Source organism: Chenopodium album, chromosome 22, assembly GCF_948465745.1.
Source record: "Chenopodium album chromosome 22, dcCheAlbu1.1, whole genome shotgun sequence".
NCBI classification, from domain to species: domain Eukaryota; kingdom Viridiplantae; phylum Streptophyta; class Magnoliopsida; order Caryophyllales; family Amaranthaceae; genus Chenopodium; species Chenopodium album.
Window position 1 is genome coordinate 6,916,225 of NC_137855.1, and position 21,312 is coordinate 6,937,536.

The 21,312-nt window shown below is 36.1% G+C and overlaps 1 protein-coding gene across 2 annotated transcripts; it reads right to left on the reverse strand.

Moving 5' to 3' along the window:
• Positions 1 to 2,246: 2,246 nt before the first annotated feature.
• Positions 2,247 to 19,706, reverse strand: LOC145603578 (phospholipase D zeta 1-like). 2 transcript variants are annotated; one of them, XM_081659503.1, is made up of 20 exons: positions 19,295 to 19,705; positions 17,398 to 17,499; positions 17,106 to 17,221; positions 16,869 to 17,010; positions 16,442 to 16,606; positions 16,193 to 16,357; positions 15,293 to 15,532; positions 15,107 to 15,223; positions 14,089 to 14,228; positions 13,807 to 13,956; positions 13,498 to 13,654; positions 12,908 to 13,405; positions 11,847 to 11,957; positions 11,340 to 11,486; positions 11,060 to 11,257; positions 10,387 to 10,488; positions 3,440 to 3,571; positions 3,264 to 3,329; positions 2,951 to 3,012; positions 2,247 to 2,864 (listed from the first exon to the last, which is right to left on the reverse strand). In XM_081659503.1, exons 1-20 carry the CDS (start codon positions 19,535 to 19,537, stop codon positions 2,615 to 2,617), a joined length of 3,303 nt encoding a protein of 1,100 aa, XP_081515629.1. In that variant the 5' UTR covers positions 19,538 to 19,705; the 3' UTR covers positions 2,247 to 2,614. The 2 variants fall into 2 exon arrangements, with proteins under 2 accessions (XP_081515629.1, XP_081515630.1); XM_081659504.1 differs by lacking the exons at positions 2,247 to 2,864; positions 2,951 to 3,012; positions 3,264 to 3,329; positions 3,440 to 3,571 and adding an exon at positions 9,563 to 10,192 and having other exon boundaries at positions 19,295 to 19,706.
• Positions 19,707 to 21,312: the final 1,606 nt, after the last annotated feature.

The following is a 21,312-nucleotide window of genomic DNA, read 5'->3' on the forward strand; positions in this document are numbered from 1 at the left end:
TACTTCTTAATATTCGTGTAACTATATTATTAGGTAGGAATTTTCCAAAAACTTGTAACTTATATAATCATATAATGGTACTTAACCTCATAGCCCCACAAATTAAGTTCTTTTAAGTTTTAGTCATTCTTCAAGAAAAAAAATGCTATATTATGAAGTGTTTGCTTTAAATGAGCTTTTGTTTTCATTGACATATTTCTAGTATTCTAGATGGAAGGAAATATGGCATTCTTTCCACTCTTTTTCAAGAATTATAGTTCAATTACCCTTTGACATATTTCGAGTGATTGAAATTTACAAAGAGGCCATTAATTCATTTGTTGCAAAGGGTAAAGGTGCTATTTGTTTTTTGGTTGACTTTAATGCTTACGTTAAACCTGTTGAAGTCAATGGATGAGAGGGATTAGATTAGCCGCCCTTTACATGCATGACACGCATAAACTACCAAGTATAAGCTATATAATGCTAAATTTGTCCTTCTAATTAAGAGATGTATTATATAACAAAAACATGAATAAATGAGCAAAAAATTCTTTCGGCATACCTAACTCTTAAGTTAATTGGAACATTGGATGCATCTAATCCATTTGTTGTTTGTTTTTCAGGTTTGTCACCTTTCATTTACAAGCATATTCTCTCATTTTATCTACAACAACTTACTTTATATATGTATCTCACTTACCCTTTACACGGTAACCTTTAATAGAAAAAAAAAAATTTCAAAAAATTAGGACGGTTTCTTATTTCTTAATACATACATCCCCACATTCATTGATTCGATTAAGAAACATCAATGTAAACAAGGAGTATGTTAATTTCAAGTGACCTAACGATATTATTAAGGAAGAGACACAAATTGAGACATATATACGACCTCAACATTTCAACAATTAATGAGTTGACAAAGAGTTGTCAATACTATTTACTTACCAAAGGAAAAACAATTAAGTGAGATGAGAATCTTATAGAGTATTACTTCAAAGTTCAAACCGTACTTTCGCAAGAAATTTCGATTTGTAGCATGGCTCACACGGCTGATAATAAATGATGATGATTGTGAGGCAGAAAAATAACGTGTAAAAGAAAAAGTGAAATGTTGGTATTTGGTAGGTAGTACCGTCTTTTTAAGATTTTTGGGTAAAAGTGGGCCTTTTGGGCTGGCCCACATCACATGACATCCAACTCCCATGGACCCAATTGTCATTCTACTATTGTTCTGTAAAAGCCAATGATGTATTAATGGCTTTAACGCATTTGTGATTTTGACAGTTTTGTGGCCCATTCATTTTCCTCATCAAAGTCCATTGCTAATTTGCTATTGCCATTACCATTCCAATATTTCGTGAGAACAAAAACATGTCATTTTCAACTTTGTTATAGGGAAGGTCCTTTAGATTGCGGTAAAATCTAAGGTCCTTTAAGGTCATTTGTTTTGAATGTACTTGTAATTATGTACGCTTAGCTACTGAAGCTTAGACTTTTGTGTTTAACGCGTCGAGTTGTTAGTAAATATCCTCTTCGTCTCATATTATTTGAATTTTTTTACTCTATTTATTGTTGTCCGAATTCGCCCCAACCTCGAATTCGGATTTTCGAAGGACGCGACCCCCACCCACAGGGGGAGCACAACCGAGTAGCGAAGCTACGACCTTGTGAGAAACTTGTTTCGAACGCCGGGCTGCTATACCCTTAGAGCAGAGCGAAGTGGAGTTTGGCCCTCGCCCCCGGAGGGTCAAGATAAAGAATAGCAAGTTCATACATTCACTGTTTTTGAAGCTATAAATTCAAATTTATAGAAACCTTCCTTAAAAAACAGGAAAAAAGGGACAAATCGGCATCGAAGGAGGCAGGAAAGGAACGTTTCCCCCCAAAACCCCCTCGGGGGGATGCTTATGAGGAATCATTAAGTTGATTTAGAAAATTTAGTAAGATTAGATTTTCTAAATTTACTTGTATGACTAAAAATTATATATCTCTTAAAGTGTAATTGAATATAGGATACAAGTTAATTTTATCAAGTCTAGATGCAAGAACAACAACTCTCGCATCTTTTGATTAAGGGAAAATTATAAATGTATGCATACAATAATTTTAGATTTTTCACCAAAATCATTGAACCTGCGGAAGCTACCATTCCAGTTTCAGTTTCCATTTTGTAAATAATTGCTAATCTCCTACAAGTATAGTCCTATGCATATACAGATATAATGTATTTATAGTATATGGATAAGCCTAGCCAAGTCAAGTGATTTGAAATTTATTATGTACATTATTATTATTGTTGTCAAATTCATTAGACAAAATTCAAAATTTTCTGTACAATATTATTGTCAAGGTAGTAAAACAAAGAATCAATAATCATCTATGTTACATGAGTTTTAAACTAGTATAGAAAAAACGCTTGTACAAGAGGGACCCTAAAAATTGAATCTTCTACGAGTTCTACCCAGCACCCAAAGAATTTCCTACACTACCATAGTATAGTCTATCTGACTATCACACCCATCTTTCAAATTTTTACTCGCAATAAAAAAAATCTCAACAGCTAAATCATATTCACAAGTCACAACTAACCGCTCTTTTATGTATGCTTACCATGAAAATGTAAAGCATGCTAGTGAAATACTTCAGGAGAAGTATAAAACTCTCCTTCGTGGAACATAGGTCTCAAATCTTCATCCTTCATGAATTCCAAGGGAAAGCAAACAATGTTACCCTTGACCGATTTCAACATCTCTAGAGGATCTGATGTCTTAAGCATCCCATCTTCATTAAACTTTACCACTTGAGGCGCTACACCAAAATCTATGGTTGTATAACCAATTTTCTCTGTCAACTGCGACATTTCTTGTCTAAAAGCATTCCTGCACAAGAGGAAAATATAATGTGAACAACACAAAAGCAGCATTATGCTCAGCAAGTACAAGTTCAAGTTGAAGAACAAGCATACTTGGAGTGTATACGATCATTTGGTGTGCATCCAAAGACGACGTCATAAATCAAAGCATTAGCCTGGAAAAAAAAAAAAAAAAAGACAGACAAAAACATATGATTAAAATGTGTATCAACAAGGAAGATATGCATGAGTGAAAATACCAAGGCAACTGCAGTTCAACTATCGGAAAGTAATCTGGTGGCATATAAGTATATAACCTGATTGCACCACTCTTTATTAGAACAGTTTGTGCATATTTACTTCTCAGCTATAGTTCTGTACAATAGAAATATAGAAAAACTGGACTTATATAAATTGTTTCACAAACCTTGGCAGTTTCCAACCATAAATTTTTGTATGTTTTGTCAGCCACAGGATCTTTGATCTGATTCATCTGAATGAGTAAAATCGGAATATTATATAGAATTCCACCACCACTTTATAGTTGAAGACAACACTGGATCGGATCAATGGCTTAGAGTAGCACGGTGAAATAATTCTTACCTCTCCAGCAGAGAGTCCAAGATGCTCAGCCCATAGGGAAAGCCGGAGACTTGAGCTAAATTTCCCAGCCATCCAAGACTGTCCATTCATAGATGACTCTATAAACTCTTTATCTTCGATTACTACTCCAATCTACACACAGTTTATAAAGTTAGGTATTAATGTCTGATACCCATACCAAGCAAATTTGAACAGGACTAACAGCTGTTACACCTTGCCCTAAAATTGGCTAGAAAAGAGGGAAAAGAGCAACAAATTATGAAAACTTAATGAAATGAATGTTGTGTAAGAGACAATATCCCCAATCATCAGTTATCACCTCAGTGAAGGTTCATGTGCAAGTGCTTTTGATCAATAAGTGAATCTCAAAGCACAGTTTCTTCGTCAGAGAACCAGTATTGGAATCCTCAGGCAAACTTCTATACTTCTTTCCTCTTATCATAAATTATAAGAAATTATGACACTTCAGTTATTATAAGTTATTCCTCTCAATTAGCTACTACAAGCATGGAGTAGTTTTCTTTCCCCCCTTTGGAAACAGACAGTGTTAATATTAGACGAGATCATGTCCCATCTTGTGTCCTATCTCCTCTTGATTTTTTGCCGCACCATCTATTTACGAATTTGTTATCGGTGCTTTAACAGATCAAGTGGTGTGGCACAATAAGATGTTGGAGTATTTACAATTCTAGTAATGCAAATCGGAGATTAACCAAGTGAGTGTGCAAGGAGTAATGATGGAGTGGTGTAGCAAGTAAGTTAGTGAGTTGCGCGAGATTGAGCTAGCAATGGAGCTAGAGCTCGGATGCTTGCAATGGCCTTCAGCAGATGCGAGCGAGAGCTCGCCTATGTGCGAGCTATAGCTCGCTGCTGGCAGAGCCTTGCTAGAGCTCCGAGCTATAGCTCTCCTGCGAGTGAGCTATAGCTCGCTGTAGCTCCGAGCGATAGCTCTCCAGCGAGGGAGCTATAGCTCGCAGCTCAAAATGCCCACGGCTAGGCTGAGCGATAGCTCTCTCGGTGGAGAGCGATAGCTCGACGGCCCAGTCGAGTTTTGGGCCTTGCGAGTGGCTTGCGTGAGGTTTGTGATTATTTCCTTTACCTTATTACTCCTATAAATACTACTCGTTGGTCGTTATTCAAGATGACGTTAATTTTATTATTGAAATACCCTAAACACATAAACACAAACCTACCCTTTGAGATCTGAACAGTTCTTGAGTAATTCCACGCTTCGGGTTCGGGTACACGAATTACGAAGGAGAGTCGTGTTAAACTTGGGGGGCGTGCGTCGTCAGAAAACCTGTACCGGTGGTGGCGTATTTCGCTTCTAAGGCAGTGGATTATGTTCCACGGCGCGACTATGAGTTTGAGATCTTCAATCAAGTATTTTTCCCTTTCATCCTCTTTGTTTGTCATTGGAATCGACAGGTATTTTACCAACAATTTAGAAGCGAAATAGTATTAATTATTATACTGTTGATTCCTGAATAATTTGTTTTGGGAAGAGGATTTTTCGAAGGAAGGACTTATATCAAGAAATAGAGAATCAAGTAGCAAGTAGTTTCGATTAAATTGGATACAATGAATCAATAAAAAACTACTGGAAGTATGCGCTAAAACCGCGTATAATTGTTAAAGAACCCTAATTTTTAGGGATTAATATATCATCAGCCAGTTTATGGATTAGTCACTGCATAAATTCGCGTGACCTTAGATATTGTAAAATATTTTAAGTCGTGGGCATAGAAAAATTTCTTGCGGAACTAGTATGGGTTCGCTGATCGAAATTCAGCCAGATTATTTGAAGCAGTAGAATCCGATTATTTGGATTTGGGATTATAGCAAAATTAAATTAACTACTACTTGGATTAAATCCACTATGATGATGTTCTGCCATCAAGTGGTGTTAGGTGAAGGAATCTTTGTCAATTGTCTGTAAAAGCACTCAATTAATAAGGAATGTGTTCCATCTTGCTGGAAAGGTCATCGAAGAGTCACCAATGGCCTATGTGCATTAGTGACGAGATAACGTTGTTCTAGGACTTGAAAGCTGTGTATAATATAATCCAGAAGTCGGATACTCGGAGTTCAGCTAGGAGCTCTACAACAGATGACCAAAGATGGCCAGACGGGCACGAAATCAAGGAAGTTCCTTCTTGTATAATAGTGTTCTACATCTATTGAGAAGACGCATTGCACGGTCAATCGTGCTTGATATCAGATAAGTTCCTTCTCTAATTTATCTAAGTAATGTCTAACGTTACTTAATATTTGTGTCTATTATTATGTGCCCCTGTTATATATGCATAATTTTATTATTATGAGCTATTGCAATGCAATGTGGGGGTAAGGTGAGTTAGATCTTGAGACTAACTAGTAAGTTAGTTGTACTCTTGTTGATGAGTGGTATTGAGGAGGAAGGTCTCCGTAAGATACATTTATCTGTGGCTATCTGCTTGTTGGTTTGCAAGTAACTTATTTTTGCTAATGTATGTCTCGTCCAATGATAATTTATTTATGTTCATGGACTTCAATGTTGTGTTCTAGTAGATTAGGGATGATATATGTTCTATCTTACGATAGTGTGTTGTTGACCTTATTCCTAATCATGGACAATGTTTTGTTGAGCACGGAGTATGTGATAAGCTTGTAAGTGTCTCTTTTTAGATTAAAAAGAGATTTAGAATTGTTGTTTATTTTTAATTCTTGTGATCTTAATTAGCTTTGTTCACGAACTTGAAATGTATTTAATTTGCTAGAGGTGTAGCAATTATTTTTTCTTGTTGATGGTCTAGATGAGACCATGTTGATTTCCGTGCTTATTAGCACAATTAAAAAGGCTTGACATATTAGCGAAGTTAAAGTGGTCATGCAAGTTTGAAGTGTAAGTGCCCCACATGAGGTAAGGATGGGAATTAAAATTCCATATGTCTTTAAATTCTATTAATATTCTGTGAATGTTAGTATTGTGGGGGTTGCAGATATGTTTCAGTTGTGTTTTTGTTTAAGTAAGTAGTTCACCCAAGAATTTGGTTGATACTCCCTTATTTGTTACCCGATGCATGATTATTCTCATGTGGTATCTGTGATGTGGGGGTTTCCAATAATGAAGAATTGATTTCTATGTGTTTCACGTAAAGCATGAACGCTTGTGGGACTGTGGGTGATGTGTTTGTTGAATATCTGCTACGTTTATCATGCATGACCTTGATAGGCTAAATCCTGTGAAGTGTCTCAAGTATATGATTTCCTATGACATGGCATGTTAGTTTTGCACGTTCATAGAATTTGTTCATGTTTCCTAAGCTTTATTCTGAAATTGATGAGTTCATCAGCTAAGGTGTATTTGATTAAAGCTTGAACTAGTTGTGTATCATCTTGTTTTTTACTTTCTTGATCGAAAGTTGTATGTAGATGGTTTGTTGTGTGGTATGTATTCAAGTATTGGTGGATGAAAAATCCTGAAACCATATGAATACGCCTTGATTAACTAGTTGTGGAAAGAAGCATGTTAATGCGAATGTGCGCTCCTTTGAGTTTATATGCTTGAGAAGAGTATATCTTGCCTTGCTATTAGAAATCCATCTGTTGTAAGTATCTTTCAAGGTGAGTTGAAAGGAGGTTGATTGGAAATGAGCTGAAGGTAAGATACTGTGGTGTCAGGATTTATTCTGTAAGTTTGGAGCTGACCCATCTTTGTGATTCACCTGGTTTGTTCTAAGCTTGTCTGTTTTGCAGTAAGGTTGCTTAAGCTTCCTAGCATGATTGATTGTAAATCAAGGGTGTGTATTTAAAACGCATGCACAGGGGACAACTTAGAAGATGAGGTATTTTTTCTCATGATGTTATATCCTTTGTGATATGTATGGTGAGTGGGGGTTAGATTTGAGTACTCTAACTTGTTATGTTAAGTTTTTCTTGGCATGTGGGTTGAATTTCTTGATGCATGTGTGATGTTACTATGGTTCGCATTGATCGAGTTCATATGCTAGAATGATCATAAGTTGTTAACTTCACATGCTTGTTCTTTATTGAGATAAAGATGTATATGTGTCTCAAAGCCAAGAAACAAGTACAAGATAATGAGATAAGCAGAATGGTTCTAGGCAGTGAGCCAATGAACTAATAAAGGTACGCATTAATCTCATTTTTATGATGTAGAGAAAGTGTTTTAGTAAATTATATTTATCATGCTTAAGCCAGAGTTATTTTCATGATTTGGCCTTGATGTTTGATTCAAATGCGCTAATGTTTTTGCAATCTAAATGATGAACAAAATTATTCTTGACGTGAAGTGGTTTTAATTTGTTGTGAACTACATTGTTCATTCTGTTTGTCAAGAGAAAAAATTACTCAATTATTGCTTGAGTTTCAATTAGTACAGGGATGAAGGTTAAAGTGAGAAAGATTCTCAAGTACCTGTCCAGTAAGTTCTAAGAGATGATGATTGAATGAACAACGATGATTAGTTGAACCTCTTCAGTGTATGGTTTTTACATGATGAAAGGTGATGCTATGTTTCTAGTGAGCTGCAAAACAAATTGGTGTACACTATCCATTATGAAGCAAAGGTTCATAAGATTGGATGACGTGTGTCAAGAAAATGATTGTTGCAAAAGTAATCTCTGGAAGTTTGTCCATTGTGGGGGTAAGCTAATCCTCATGTATGTTCTCTACATTATTTTTCACAAGTGTCTATGTATATTGTCAGGAACTACAAATGTAGTGCCAGAGTTAGACAGATCTTGTGGAGGTGATACTCATGCTAGAGTATGTGAAAGCAAAGAAGAATCAAGCAGGTCCTTATACAAGGATGAAGCACAGGTAAGTGCTTGATTGTCTAAGGGAATATAGTAAAGATCCTGTGGGGTATTTTAAATTATTCCAAAGACAAAGATTTAAAAAGATGAGTCTACGTTTGGAAGTGATCTAGCTTGATAACCCTCTAATTTATATGGTTATGAGATGCTTTGGTAGACTTGTTGCTTGATCTTTACAGGTTGAGCTTTAAGTGCTCTTAATATGTCCATAACCCAGGATGGGTGGTCAATTGAGACAGCTTACATGGACACACCGAAGTGTTTTAATTTGTTGAACTTTTGTTCTGAATGGGTCTAGAGCCTTGTTTTAGTTGACTCATTGTTGAATTTACACCATGTATGTTTATTGAATCTATGACTCTTTTTAGTGGTTTGTTGACCAGGTGGGTAGATTCAGTAAGGTTGAGCGTAGCTCTTAATGTCATTTGTCCAGTTATTCTTTGAGCAGGGATTGATGATGGTTCTTAAGTGGATTTAAGACCATTAGCCCAGTGGCTCTTAGAGTAGGATTGATAATGACACCGAAGGTGGAAGGTTGAGCATTGCTTGCTCTTAATACTACTAGCCCAGTTGCTTGAGAGTAGGGAACGATAGTGATCCTTAAATGAATTAGAATCACTAGCCCAGTTATTACTCGAGTAGGGAACGATAGTGGTACCGAATGACTGAGGTTGGGAGTATCCCTTAATGCATCTAGCCTAAGAGCTCGTTGAGCAGTGGATTGATAGATGCACCGACGAGTTGATAGGGTTGAACTTTTCGTTCTTAATGTTCTTATTCCATTGCATAGAAAATCTTGGGTTTGCAAGGTGCTTGAATGTGTTTTAAGCCTGCATGGAAATACCCTAGATGTGCTGGGAATGTGTTTGTACACAGACAGAACACCTACGTGAGTACGAGGGGTGGCCTCCTTCAAGGGAAAATTGTGGTGTTGTTTTCCTGAAGTACTCATGAGAGCCCAAGGTGTTGGCCAAGATTGGCGGAATTACTCAAGTTCAAAAGGTGAAGTATGTGATACATGTTCCTTCCTCGCTCCTGGGAGTTCAAACCTTTGGATACTCACCAGAAGAGTAGTGTTGAATACCTGTGTCACTAAGGCATTAGTTCAAACCTTATGGATACTAGTGCTTAAGTACCTAACCTTTCATTGTACTGTTCAGATTTCATGATCTCATGTCTGTTTTGCATTAGTGGGGGATTGTTGGAGTATTTACAATTCTAGTAATGCAAATCGGAGATTAACCAAGTGAGTGTGCAAGGAGTAATGATGGAGTGGTGTAGCAAGTAAGTTAGTGAGTTGCGCGAGATTGAGCTAGCAATGGAGCTAGAGCTCGGATGCTTGCAATGGCCTTCAGCAGATGCGAGCGAGAGCTCGCCTATGTGCGAGCTATAGCTCGCTGCTGGCAGAGCCTTGCTAGAGCTCCGAGCTATAGCTCTCCTGCGAGTGAGCTATAGCTCGCTGTAGCTCCGAGCGATAGCTCTCCAGCGAGGGAGCTATAGCTCGCAGCTCAAAATGCCCACGGCTAGGCTGAGCGATAGCTCTCTCGGTGGAGAGCGATAGCTCGACGGCCCAGTCGAGTTTTGGGCCTTGCGAGTGGCTTGCGTGAGGTTTGTGATTATTTCCTTTACCTTATTACTCCTATAAATACTACTCGTTGGTCGTTATTCAAGATGACGTTAATTTTATTATTGAAATACCCTAAACACATAAACACAAACCTACCCTTTGAGATCTGAACAGTTCTTGAGTAATTCCACGCTTCGGGTTCGGGTACACGAATTACGAAGGAGAGTCGTGTTAAACTTGGGGGGCGTGCGTCGTCAGAAAACCTGTACCGGTGGTGGCGTATTTCGCTTCTAAGGCAGTGGATTATGTTCCACGGCGCGACTATGAGTTTGAGATCTTCAATCAAGTATTTTTCCCTTTCATCCTCTTTGTTTGTCATTGGAATCGACAGGTATTTTACCAACATAAGAGAATATAATAGGATACAAAATGGAGCAAAGGGTCTTTAGTAGTCACAGCCTCATAGACCAATATTATCTAATACTCATGATTGTGTAGAAAAAACCACCTTGTTGACAGAGTTAGACATCTCCTATTCAAATAAAAAGCAGACAGAGTACCTCAGAATCTCTAGATCCAAGCAAGCTCCTGTCATTGATGTTGGATGACCCAACTAAAGCAATACGGTCATCAATTATCATCAGCTTGCTATGGACATATACCTGAAAAATCACACGATTGTAAGTTAAGAAAAAATAAAACAAAACAGTTCTCTTTGAATTATGCAGTAAATAGCATAAGCTGACAGCATATATTGTTCGTAAATGAAAATTTCCATTTTGAGATAATTAACTTACTTTCTATTGCTCTATTTGGTTTGCTTATCAGAAATTACTCATCTAGTTGATGTAAACAAAAGCTTCCTCTCTAAGCCAAAATGTATCATACATAATGAAAACAATCCAATAAAACTGCTTATTTTCATTGTTGTCAGTGGTTCTTTCCTTCCCAGAATGCACTAAAGCTGATTAAGTGCAGTTTTAAATACAGAATAGGATTCATCATAGGTAGACACACAAATACTCCTAGTAGAATTTGTTGCAAATGGAATTCATCAAAACAAGTAACCACCCAAGGAAATTTTGATTCCTTCAACGCTTTAAGGAGTGCAAATTGTGAGGATAATTGTTCCTAAGTCATAAGTATCACAGGGGATAGTGTAACCTAATACCCAGACAAAGCAGACAAACCCTTCAAAAGCCAGGACATGAATTAATAGAAATATAGAATTACCTGGCTGGTGACCAGAGGTCCACCTTCATAAAGCCTGCCATATGTTCTAAGGCCATAAAATGAAATGTAATCATCTGTCTTCGAACCAAGTTCAGCTTTAAGTTTGTGGAGCATTGAGTGTTCTCCTCTGCAAATGGTTCGATATTGCCAGTGCATTAGGGCTCTCACGGTAGCTGCGCCGGCATCATCCATACCACCCTATTTTTGACAAAAATCAAAGCCAAAGGTAAGAATGAGCTAGCACTTTCTAACAACCCAGGATGAAATTTATAATTAATACCTGAAATCCTGGCAGCAGAGGTATGACTATAATAACTCTGAAGCATTTTTGTTGTTTTTTGGCTAGGAGTATACGCCTATATAAAGCCTCCATGACTCGATTCTGTATTATGTCATCTTCTTCAAGGCCTGATATGAAAAATTGATTCTGGAGCAGCAAAAATGAGGGAAACAAGTAAGAAGGGGAGTCATATCTAGAGAAAATAGAGAGAAGGCATAGCAACGTTAATGTTTCACTACAATAAACCAGTATTATATTTACAAAAAGGTGCATTATAGAGCACAACATGCTAAAACAAATGCTGGAGAAAAGGGTATGGTAGTGCAGTTCATTTCATGAAAATGAGTACATATCAAAATAATTTGTATGAACAGAGCAGCTTGACATTCAAAATGTAATGCACTGTTACACCTAGAATCTGAAAGAACAATCATTAATCTGTAGACCAGATAATAAACGGTGAAGTCTTTGCTATGATATCTCACTTCACTTGCTCAATGAGTTTACCTCAATATAAATAAAGTGTTCTGCTTGCTCAATAAGGGAACAATAAGCTTTGTGAATACTTTCTTCATCTTGGCTTGTTCCAGCAGACCAATGGCTAACACTTCTGATAATCTAGACATATTGAATGCAATGAGAAGAAGATCAGAGTGAAGTCAATTTCGTAAAAGCATTAACTATCAAAAATTTCAACAAAGAATGCGGGAAAAGAGCTCAAAGGTGATTTGAAATCCCCCCCCCCCCCCAAAATGCCTAACAGTGAATATCTTTGATTTTTGAACATCTATGTCATTTTAAATGAATACTGCCGTGTTTTACCTGTGATTATGGTTAACTAAAAGTTACCTTGAGCATGTTTCAAAAAAAAAAAAAAAAAAAAAGTTACCTTGAGCAAACTTCACCATAATGCCTAAATAGATAATTTTCATTCAAAGGTGCTAAACCATACTTACAATGAGCCAAGATACATACAGCAGCGGTAGGGAAATCATGTTAAAATCTATATCTCTTCACCGGTGTTGAACCTTTTAGAAGTATCTAGCATGACTGCCCATGAATACAGAAAGATTTATTTATTTATTTATTTTAAATTTTCCTATTACATGTCAGATTGAGGTGTAGGATATGTATCAGACGTGGGAACACCAAGTAACTAGAGAGCATGAGAGCAAAAGCAAGAGGTTAGAGCCAAATAGGAGGTGGAGAATGGAGGTTAGGCTGAAAAGATAGGAAGCAGCCCCTGATTGTTTTGGATAGAACGATGAGATTGTTTTGCAAGGTCAATTAGTGATATCTCATCAATTCAAGGAACTACGAAAAAATCATATGTGCTAGAATACGAACATGTAGTACTATTCTGATTAAGCAGCTTTTACTATAGTACTATGCTGTAACAGCAACCCCCTGAACATTGCAATATAGGTGGTTAGTAATATTACTAAATGTTATGGCGTATTAGAAACTGCCAAATAGTCATCATTGATCTCACAGATCTCCAGTAAAATCATGCAATTTTTCCTATAAAACAGCACCAGCTGCATCACAATAATTCAATAAGAAGATACCTGACAATGACATGAAGTACGGGGACCAATTTGGGAAGGTTCACTTGTGAAATCAACCTGTTTACCTCGCTCTTGTGCTTCCCACCACTCAACTGAATTCGGAGTAGAAGAGGACATCATTTGATCAGACGTGTTTTCAGGTTGAGCTTGATCGACTAACTCATCGAGTTGTGTATGTTGGGTTACAGATTCAACTTTAGCATCATGGAAAGATGAACTTCCACGTCCATCGTTTTTCCAACCAAAGCTATTTTGGATATTTTGAACGGTATTATTACATCTTGATGCATCTACTGCTTCTGAATCTCGAGGCAGAAGCAGTGGGACATCCAGTTCTGGTGATTCTGGAGAAAAGAGATCCTGTCTATTTGTGTTTTCACTATGTCGCTCCTCATTCTTTGGGATATTAATCTCTGTACTTCTTAAATAATGGGGAAGAACCATGTGATGACGAGGAATAAGTAGAGGTATTGTCCGTTGATATGGAGCTTTACTTTTCTGCCATGATGATGGAAAATCATGTCAGAACTCAGAAGTAAGATTTGGCAAATACATGCCAAACCAAAAACTGAAAGAATTATTAAATCTACCTTAGCATAGTTCCACCGCTGAACAAAGTGCCTCGCAACATCACGACAGGGTGGTCCCCAAAGAGCACAGTGAACATCATGCCATGGCATACGGGGATATTTTTGGCGATCCAATTCGTCTTTCATCATGTCTTCCCAAGAATTTGGTTCTGACTCTCTATAACAATAAATAAATAAATACATTTATACATATATAATACACAAACAAATTAATGAATAGAGCAGACTGAAACTTGGTGTTGAAATAGAAGTAATTGGAAAGATTATAATTGTTAAGATTTTCTAGAATTTCAAAAACAGTATGGAAACCTGGGGTTGTAGTAATCTTTTCCTGGATACATTTGGGAAGGAAGGTCACCCACTCTGTGACTAACTGTGTCATAACGTCCAAAGCACAAATCAAGGCCTCCAATAAAGCATATTTGGTTATCAACAACAACGATCTTTTCATGGTGTGACCTGACAAGAAGCAAGTTTAAGAAAACTGACTTACAGCATGCGCATAAAATTGGAAAGAGTATAATCACAAAAATCTATTCAACAAATTTCTAATAAACTGTCTTACTAACAAGTATTTTTTTGGCTACACACCAGTAATAGATTCCAGTTGCCAAATGGTCAGGATAGCGCAACACTCTCACATTGTCATGAATGTTGAGGAGTCTTCTTTTACTATAAAGACTGTTAATTTTTAAAGCTATAGAAACCTCCTTGTAAAGAAGTACATAAATCTGCACAGCAATGGTAGTAGTCAAATAAACAATACAGAAACCACTGAAACTTTGTTAGTTGTTCATTCTTAAGAATTCAAGAAGCAAAATCAACCCTGCACATCTTAGCACAACGATGTCCTCTCATATTATACAAGTGAACGAACTACATGTGAAGATTTTTTAATTCATGAAAACTGAAAAGTGCAAGACCTGAAGCTTGAAGATGTTGATGATGATAATTGGTCAGAAATAGAAATCAAGCTTAGTTAACACAGCAACAAAAAGCTTGAAAAGTATGGTAAGTCACTAGAAATTAGATTGACCTTACTTAATTGAAAATGTTGATCCCAATACAGTTAAGACAAACAATCTGGCTTTTTGAAATTGCAAAATTAGTCAGCTAAAGTTGCTTTTTTCTACTCAAATAACCCCACTCCCTCCCTTTTAGCTCCCAATCAGAGTTTAATTCATGTGATATGAAGTACAAATTCCTCACTTATCTCATTATATAATTATTTCTGCTCAACTTGGTTCAAAGTTACAAACACAAAAGTTTTACTTCCTTCATCCCAGCCCATGGTCAGTAACAAGTACCAACTTCCCCCTCCCCCCGGCCCCCTCCCATCAATTTCAATAATATTTCAGTGTATGACTCAAAAGGTTAGATGGTGCCTCGCAGAAGTACAAGCCCCTCACTATAGCTGAGCATATCCTTCTAACTTGGTTCAAATACATTGGATTTTAAATGTCATTAAGATTCGTTTCAACGCAAGAATCTAAGAGACAGTCAATCTCTTTACTAGATAATTTATATGACAAAGGGTCAAATTCCACAGAGAAAGAAACCAACTATAATCATATAAGAGGAGGAAAAAAACTATTAAACGAATATGCACCTGAACCCCTTCCTTCGCCTTTGATTCAAGTAAGACATCTAACCGGGATGTCTCATGTTTCCAATAAGGACGCCTCAGATGTAGCTCTGGGCAGAGCCACCAACCAGTAATATATATCTGCAACAAATTTCTGGGCATTGGTTATAATAATTATTTGCTAATGATCTTGCTGTTTTAGGAACCAACCTCTGCCTTAGCATTCTCAATGGCTGTAGCAATAGCATCAAACGCCGATTCCCCATCTATGAACCATTGAGCCTCACTCCCATCCTCACTCTTCCTTTGGGGTGAAAAAGAGCCAAAACGATGAGGATGGCACCAGCCCTCAGGTGGCCTTTGAACAGCATCATTAATTGCAGCTATCCAGTCTTTGACTTTGTTACTGCTGGAAGTTCTCAGCCTTACACTCCAGTTGCCACAAGAAATCTAGCGATATCATATATCAAGGCTTAGAAGCACATCAATGCTATTAGAAAGCATTAAAGGTTATGTCATGTCAGAGCACATATATCCTAGACAACTATTTGCCTGTACTAAAGGGGGGGGGGGGGGGGGGGTAACTTGCATTTGGAGGTTGTGGCTTGCAATTCTCCTGATAGTCCCTGACAGAAATTCTAAAATCACTAGACTAAACCGTCAAAGTTAATAATTAAAATTCAATTTAGAAAAACAAAGCAGACCAAGAGGACTAGAGGAGAACGAAACAGTGAGACACCTAGTCGTCAGTCAGGTTACAGTTTACAAAAGTTTACATCTACTAGCTTAGGTAAACTCGTGAATTTCCCAATATCTTCATGCTGATCAGGCCGGATGGCAAGAACAGCCTTTTAGACCACGAACTTATAGCTGCACAGCTTTTCTCAGCAGGTATTCACATTTTTCTCTCAGACATTCATCTAATTGACACGTTTAATTTTTTACTTGTATCGACTGTAGTGTAATCTTCAACCAAGACCACTCACCAACAAGCAATCACAGTGACAACATTACATCAAGAATTTGTCTGTGGATGAACCAAATACATTTAAACAAGGATACAAGCATAAATCCTTCAGTTACAATAAGGTTTTATGTTTGGAAACACACCTTAAATGAATAATGTAGAGGCTTGCGGCTTTTGATCTCATAAGCTAGATATACTTTTTCATTACATGAGGATGGTAATGAATCAAAAATAATTATGTCCAATAATTTCATATCAAGAGGATCTTCTAGAAAGGCTAAGAAGCCAGGTTTTAGCACAGCCCACACCTGCATAAAGGTATAATAGAGCTCAATTTCGCTGTAAAATAATATATAACATAGAAAATCACAGAAATATTAAACATGAAGCACCTTTTGCCATCGGCAACAACCGAACAGCTGACAAGGAAAACAGTGTCTAGTGACATTTTTCCTTGGCATTCTCACTAGATGATTCACTGACACGTAATCCTCTTTCAACTTTGGGCCATATTCTTGAAGAAATGATAGTTTGGAGACCTCCAAAAACTTACACACCTGTAATTCATGAACTCCAATGATAAGTGGACAGATAGCAACATAAGGAGTACAAATTATGATACCAACTAATAAGATATCCAAAGCATACATAAAGTTGTTACTGGTTTTAAACATTTAATCACATGTAAGGAAAGATTATTGACTCCAACTGTAAGGATATATGCCACAAATAAAATAAAAATGGAAATGCTTAGATTTGAAGGAAGAGAATATTTTCTCATTCTCAGCTGTACAAAGTTGCAGTTAATACTCAACTCACCGGTCGAGAATTTACAATTTCCAAGTTGCCTAAAAAGTGATTCAAATATCCCTGCATTGCGACCTTTGCTTTTTCTGCAACGAACTCCTGCCTCCCAACAGATGGATTGATGATGGAAAAAGCAGCTCTAGAGGGAATGTTGCTGCATGAGAAACATTTTGTAATACAGGTTATAGAGTCCAAGAAATCCTCAAATCTGAAGCTTTATAGAAAAACAAGATAGTAGGAGCCACTCACTGATAACGTGAACTACTATCCTGGTGAGCGCGAACTACATCATCATCAAAATCATCGTCATCATGCATCACTGCTGCATGATCTAATATTCCTAGATTATGAAGCCATTCTTTCACCTTTGCAAATTGCATACATTACAAAGATATCAGAGCTTCATAAAAGCAAAAGGTACATTAATTTATTGGTTCTTAATCCTACAAGACTAATCATAGTAGAGTTCAATGACAACAGGAATGACTAAGTAGGCATAAAATAAAGTTCATAGTTTGATTAGAAGATATTGAAGACATACCTGCTCCTGCTTCTCATGAAATTCCTCAAAGATTGCTCGTTTCTTCAAAGAAATGTGCAAGGAGAGAACTTGCGTAGCTTTCTTTTGTAGCAGCCACCTGAACTGTTCAAACAAAAGTCTGATGAATTCTATGGTAAATTGGAACAAAGAAAGTGAAAATTGCACACTTTACTATAGAAATATGTCTTCCACATAAATCATAAATCAAATATATATCAATCAAAAACTTGCTCAGAATAATGAGCACAATTACAGCTTCAGAAACTGTAATATTGACCAGAACATATCATGGAAAAACACCATTGCACAAGAGAATCAGAATGTGACATGCATGACTTTTTTATCAATGCTTTTAGCAACAGAAGATGGACAAATAAATTTTTCTTGTATGCTTCGTCTTATACGGAGTCAGCTAAGTTTGTCCAATACTGCAAGTGCATTTGGAAGATTGGCCAATTCTAGATTCCTTATTCTCCTTATAACATCTTACTATTCCTGTCCAACACTGGAACTTTCTTCATTTTAACTCAAGTAGACAAGTACATACACGAGATGAGATACTAAACACTTAGCATGCAAAATTATCACAAATAATCCACATTTTACCTCACGTAAAAGTATGCATGTAGGATATTCACACTCTTAAAGAGTACACTTCGCTTTAGACCTAAACATACAAACTTTTCATAACATGGTCAAGTCTTGCACTTGGATACATACTCGCGTGTAACTAAAGCTAACATAGCTTCGAAAAAGTTTATGTAGCATTCAACATTCAAGAATGTAGAGAATCGTATCCTGATAAATATACATGTCACATGCCCACGACAAATTCTTATTTTCACCAAAGACTTTAATTTAAGGACTAATGACTGCACAAAGATAAGGAAATAATTTCAGTCGTGATCACAATAATCTATTTATTACATGCCTCTAATTCTAATTCTTGATTTGCCTGTAATTCAATCAACAGGCGAGTAGAAAACTTCAAACATTCATACTCCGTCGTCCTGTCACTCCTGTGTTACTCATAGCACTTTGACCATTTTTTTTTTTACTACCTATATTATATGAAAACAAAAGTTACTATAGTATGTAAGATATGGTTGGCTTTATCTTAATGTATATATCCAAAATACTATATTAAATTTTTACATAATTTTATATTATATGGAAACAAAAGTTAATATATGTAAGATATCGAATAGACCATTTGCATACATCGTATATAATACGAAGTAGATCAATTGAAAATATTGATAATCAAAATTATGTTTGCAATCGCGTCCACTCAATATTATGAGACATAGGGCCTGTTCTCTTACGTTGAAATTCAATTCAGCTCAGCTCAGCTCCTAATTTCCTTCTCTTATAAAATATTCAGTTCAGTTCAGTTCAGTTCAGTTCAGCTGAGTTCAGTTCAGTTCAGTCAATGAGAACAGGCCCATAATCTACCAACTAAGATTAAGCTTTAAATAATATAATAACCAAGACATCAAAAATCTACCTAATTAATGAGCTTAAACTCACAATCTGGCAATCTGCTACTAATATTATAAGCAAAGCATTAATCTACCTGCTACTAGTACTACACAAGAATATTTATTAGGTAATTATAATTATATAATTATTAGTATATACTTCCAACTGTCCTGTCCAAGCTACTAAATGACATTAAAATTAAACCTAAAAATTAGAGTTTTGCAAAATATATCTAGACAATAAATCAATAATCCACCATTTCACCAAATAAACAAAATGAATTATTACAATCACACAAAATTACAGAACAATAAACAATTATACAACAAAAAAATACAAAAATCAAATTATTCATCATCATCAATTTCGCAATAACAATTTGTTACGCAAAATCTAGAGGAGAGAGAAAGTGAACCTGCTTGTACTGGACTTCAATGGTGTAAGTGTAAGAAAGAAGCAGAGAAGTAATATCACTAACATCAGGCCTTGATACAGACAATATCGTTGCCTTTGGAAGTTCTTCGAAAATCGGCGAATTCATCGCCGCCGTAACATCTGAGCCTTGCCGTAATAAAGTTGTTTTAACCGACGATGACATTGGTGTGTAGTGCACCCGCTCATTGTCGCCGAGCAACTTCTCCGTTGCCGACGACGACATATCTAATCAATGCAAATATGCAACAAACAAACAATTACTGAAATTATGAAGAATTTGTGATTTTGAATAATTTAGTAGTGTCACTTTTGTATAATGAAGAGGAGAAATAAAATGGAGGGGAAGAAGAAGAGAAGGAGGATTTGTTGTGCGCCAATTCGCCAAATTGCGGAGAAATAGACTTGTTTTTGTGAAGGTGGGTGTCATTAGTTGCCACGTGTAATTTCGTGTGATTTTGTTTGGATTTTTGGGGTGGTATTTTGGAATTTAGGAAAGAATTTTGGGATGATTTGTGTGGAATATTCTTTTAAGACAACAACTAGTTGTTAAACTTGTTATTAGTTCGACTTTTTCTCATTCAATTTAACCATTTTCGGTGTTTAGCCAAAGTGTTTTCCGTTGTTTCTTTTTTGGTTTGACACAAATGCAACGTGAAGTTTGTAATTCCCAAAATGAGACAAGTTAAGAGTATTACAATAGAAGTACTTTGTATAAAATTTGATTGCCGATTAGTTTTTGTCATAAACGACATATTATGCAATCCTTTTTAATTTATTAAGATTTGATAGACATTTAAGTTACATACAAGTGTGAGTATGTTGTTTTGTACGGAAGAATGAAATTTTTAAATACTAATTTATGATTTAATTAGGTCACTCCCTTGAGTCCTAGTCAAGTTTACAATGAATAATTAGCCCCTTAGGTCCCATTCTTTTCACCTTTTGTTGAATTGAAATTATTTTTGCTGAACTTAAATTATTTTTACTAATTTAAATTAATTTTACTGAACTGAAATTATTTTTGCTGAACTGAAATTATTTTTTACTGATTTTATGTTATAATTCTTTTTTAAAAAAATTGAATTTTACTGAAATAACTTATTTTTACTGAACTGAACTTATTTTTACTGAACTTAAATTATTAATACCTCCGTTTCTTTTTAGTTGACACGTATTCCTTTTTCGAAAGGTTTTTTTTTTAGTTGACACATTTTCTTTTAGGGTAACTTTTTTACCTTGCATTTACAAGCTACCCACTAGCTTTTTCATTCTCTCTCACTCTCTCTCTCCTCTCCTTAATATATGTGCCTAAATCAAACGCGTCAACTAAATAGAAACAGAGGAAGAATTACTTAATATTATTTTTTAAGGTGAAGAGAACAGGGTCTTACTTTGAGAATTTTTTACTTGCTTATAGTCGCTATACTTCATAACCTAAGTTATTAATTTAAGCAAGTTTATATTTGATTTAATACTCCACTCCATAACGGGAATCATATACCATCATCGCCATGAACAAAATATTTTCCTTACAAAATTACGTTAACTCCTCTACTATCATTTTATTTCAACTTTCAAATATGCCACAACGCCCCACAAGGGATAATGTAAGGATTTAATACATTATAGCAATTAAATAATACGAGTAAAGACTAGTAGTTCAAATTTAAATTAGGAGATACGATGAACTAAATGATAAGGCTTTAGGAATTTTGACAAGTTTGTAACTTGTATATAGGCGTGTAGTAGTGATGTTGCCGCCTTGGCGGGCAGAGCATAAATTATAGGCATATGCCAACGGGGGAACTTTGGGATCGCGTTTAAGAATATCCAAATATGTTATGCTTGATCAACCACGAATATGCTGATATGGCCTATGATTGATGTCCCACAATGTACCTATAATTCATTAATCAATAACAGTATTATTGTGAGTGGCTCATCCTAACCTATTTAAAAATTGTGGTGTAGCTCATGTTATGCTGTAGCTTTCATCTA

Coding starts and splice junctions, on each gene's coding strand:
- LOC145603578 (XM_081659503.1), bottom strand. CDS start 19,537: ATGTCGTCGTCGGCAACGGAGAAGTTGCTCGGCGACAATGAGCGGGTG. Junction 3,013..3,263: donor TATGGTTGGAAACTGCCAAG/GTTTGTGAAACA, acceptor TTTTTTTTCCAG/GCTAATGCTTTGATTTATGA. Junction 2,865..2,950: donor AATGATCGTATACACTCCAA/GTATGCTTGTTC, acceptor CCTCTTGTGCAG/GAATGCTTTTAGACAAGAAA.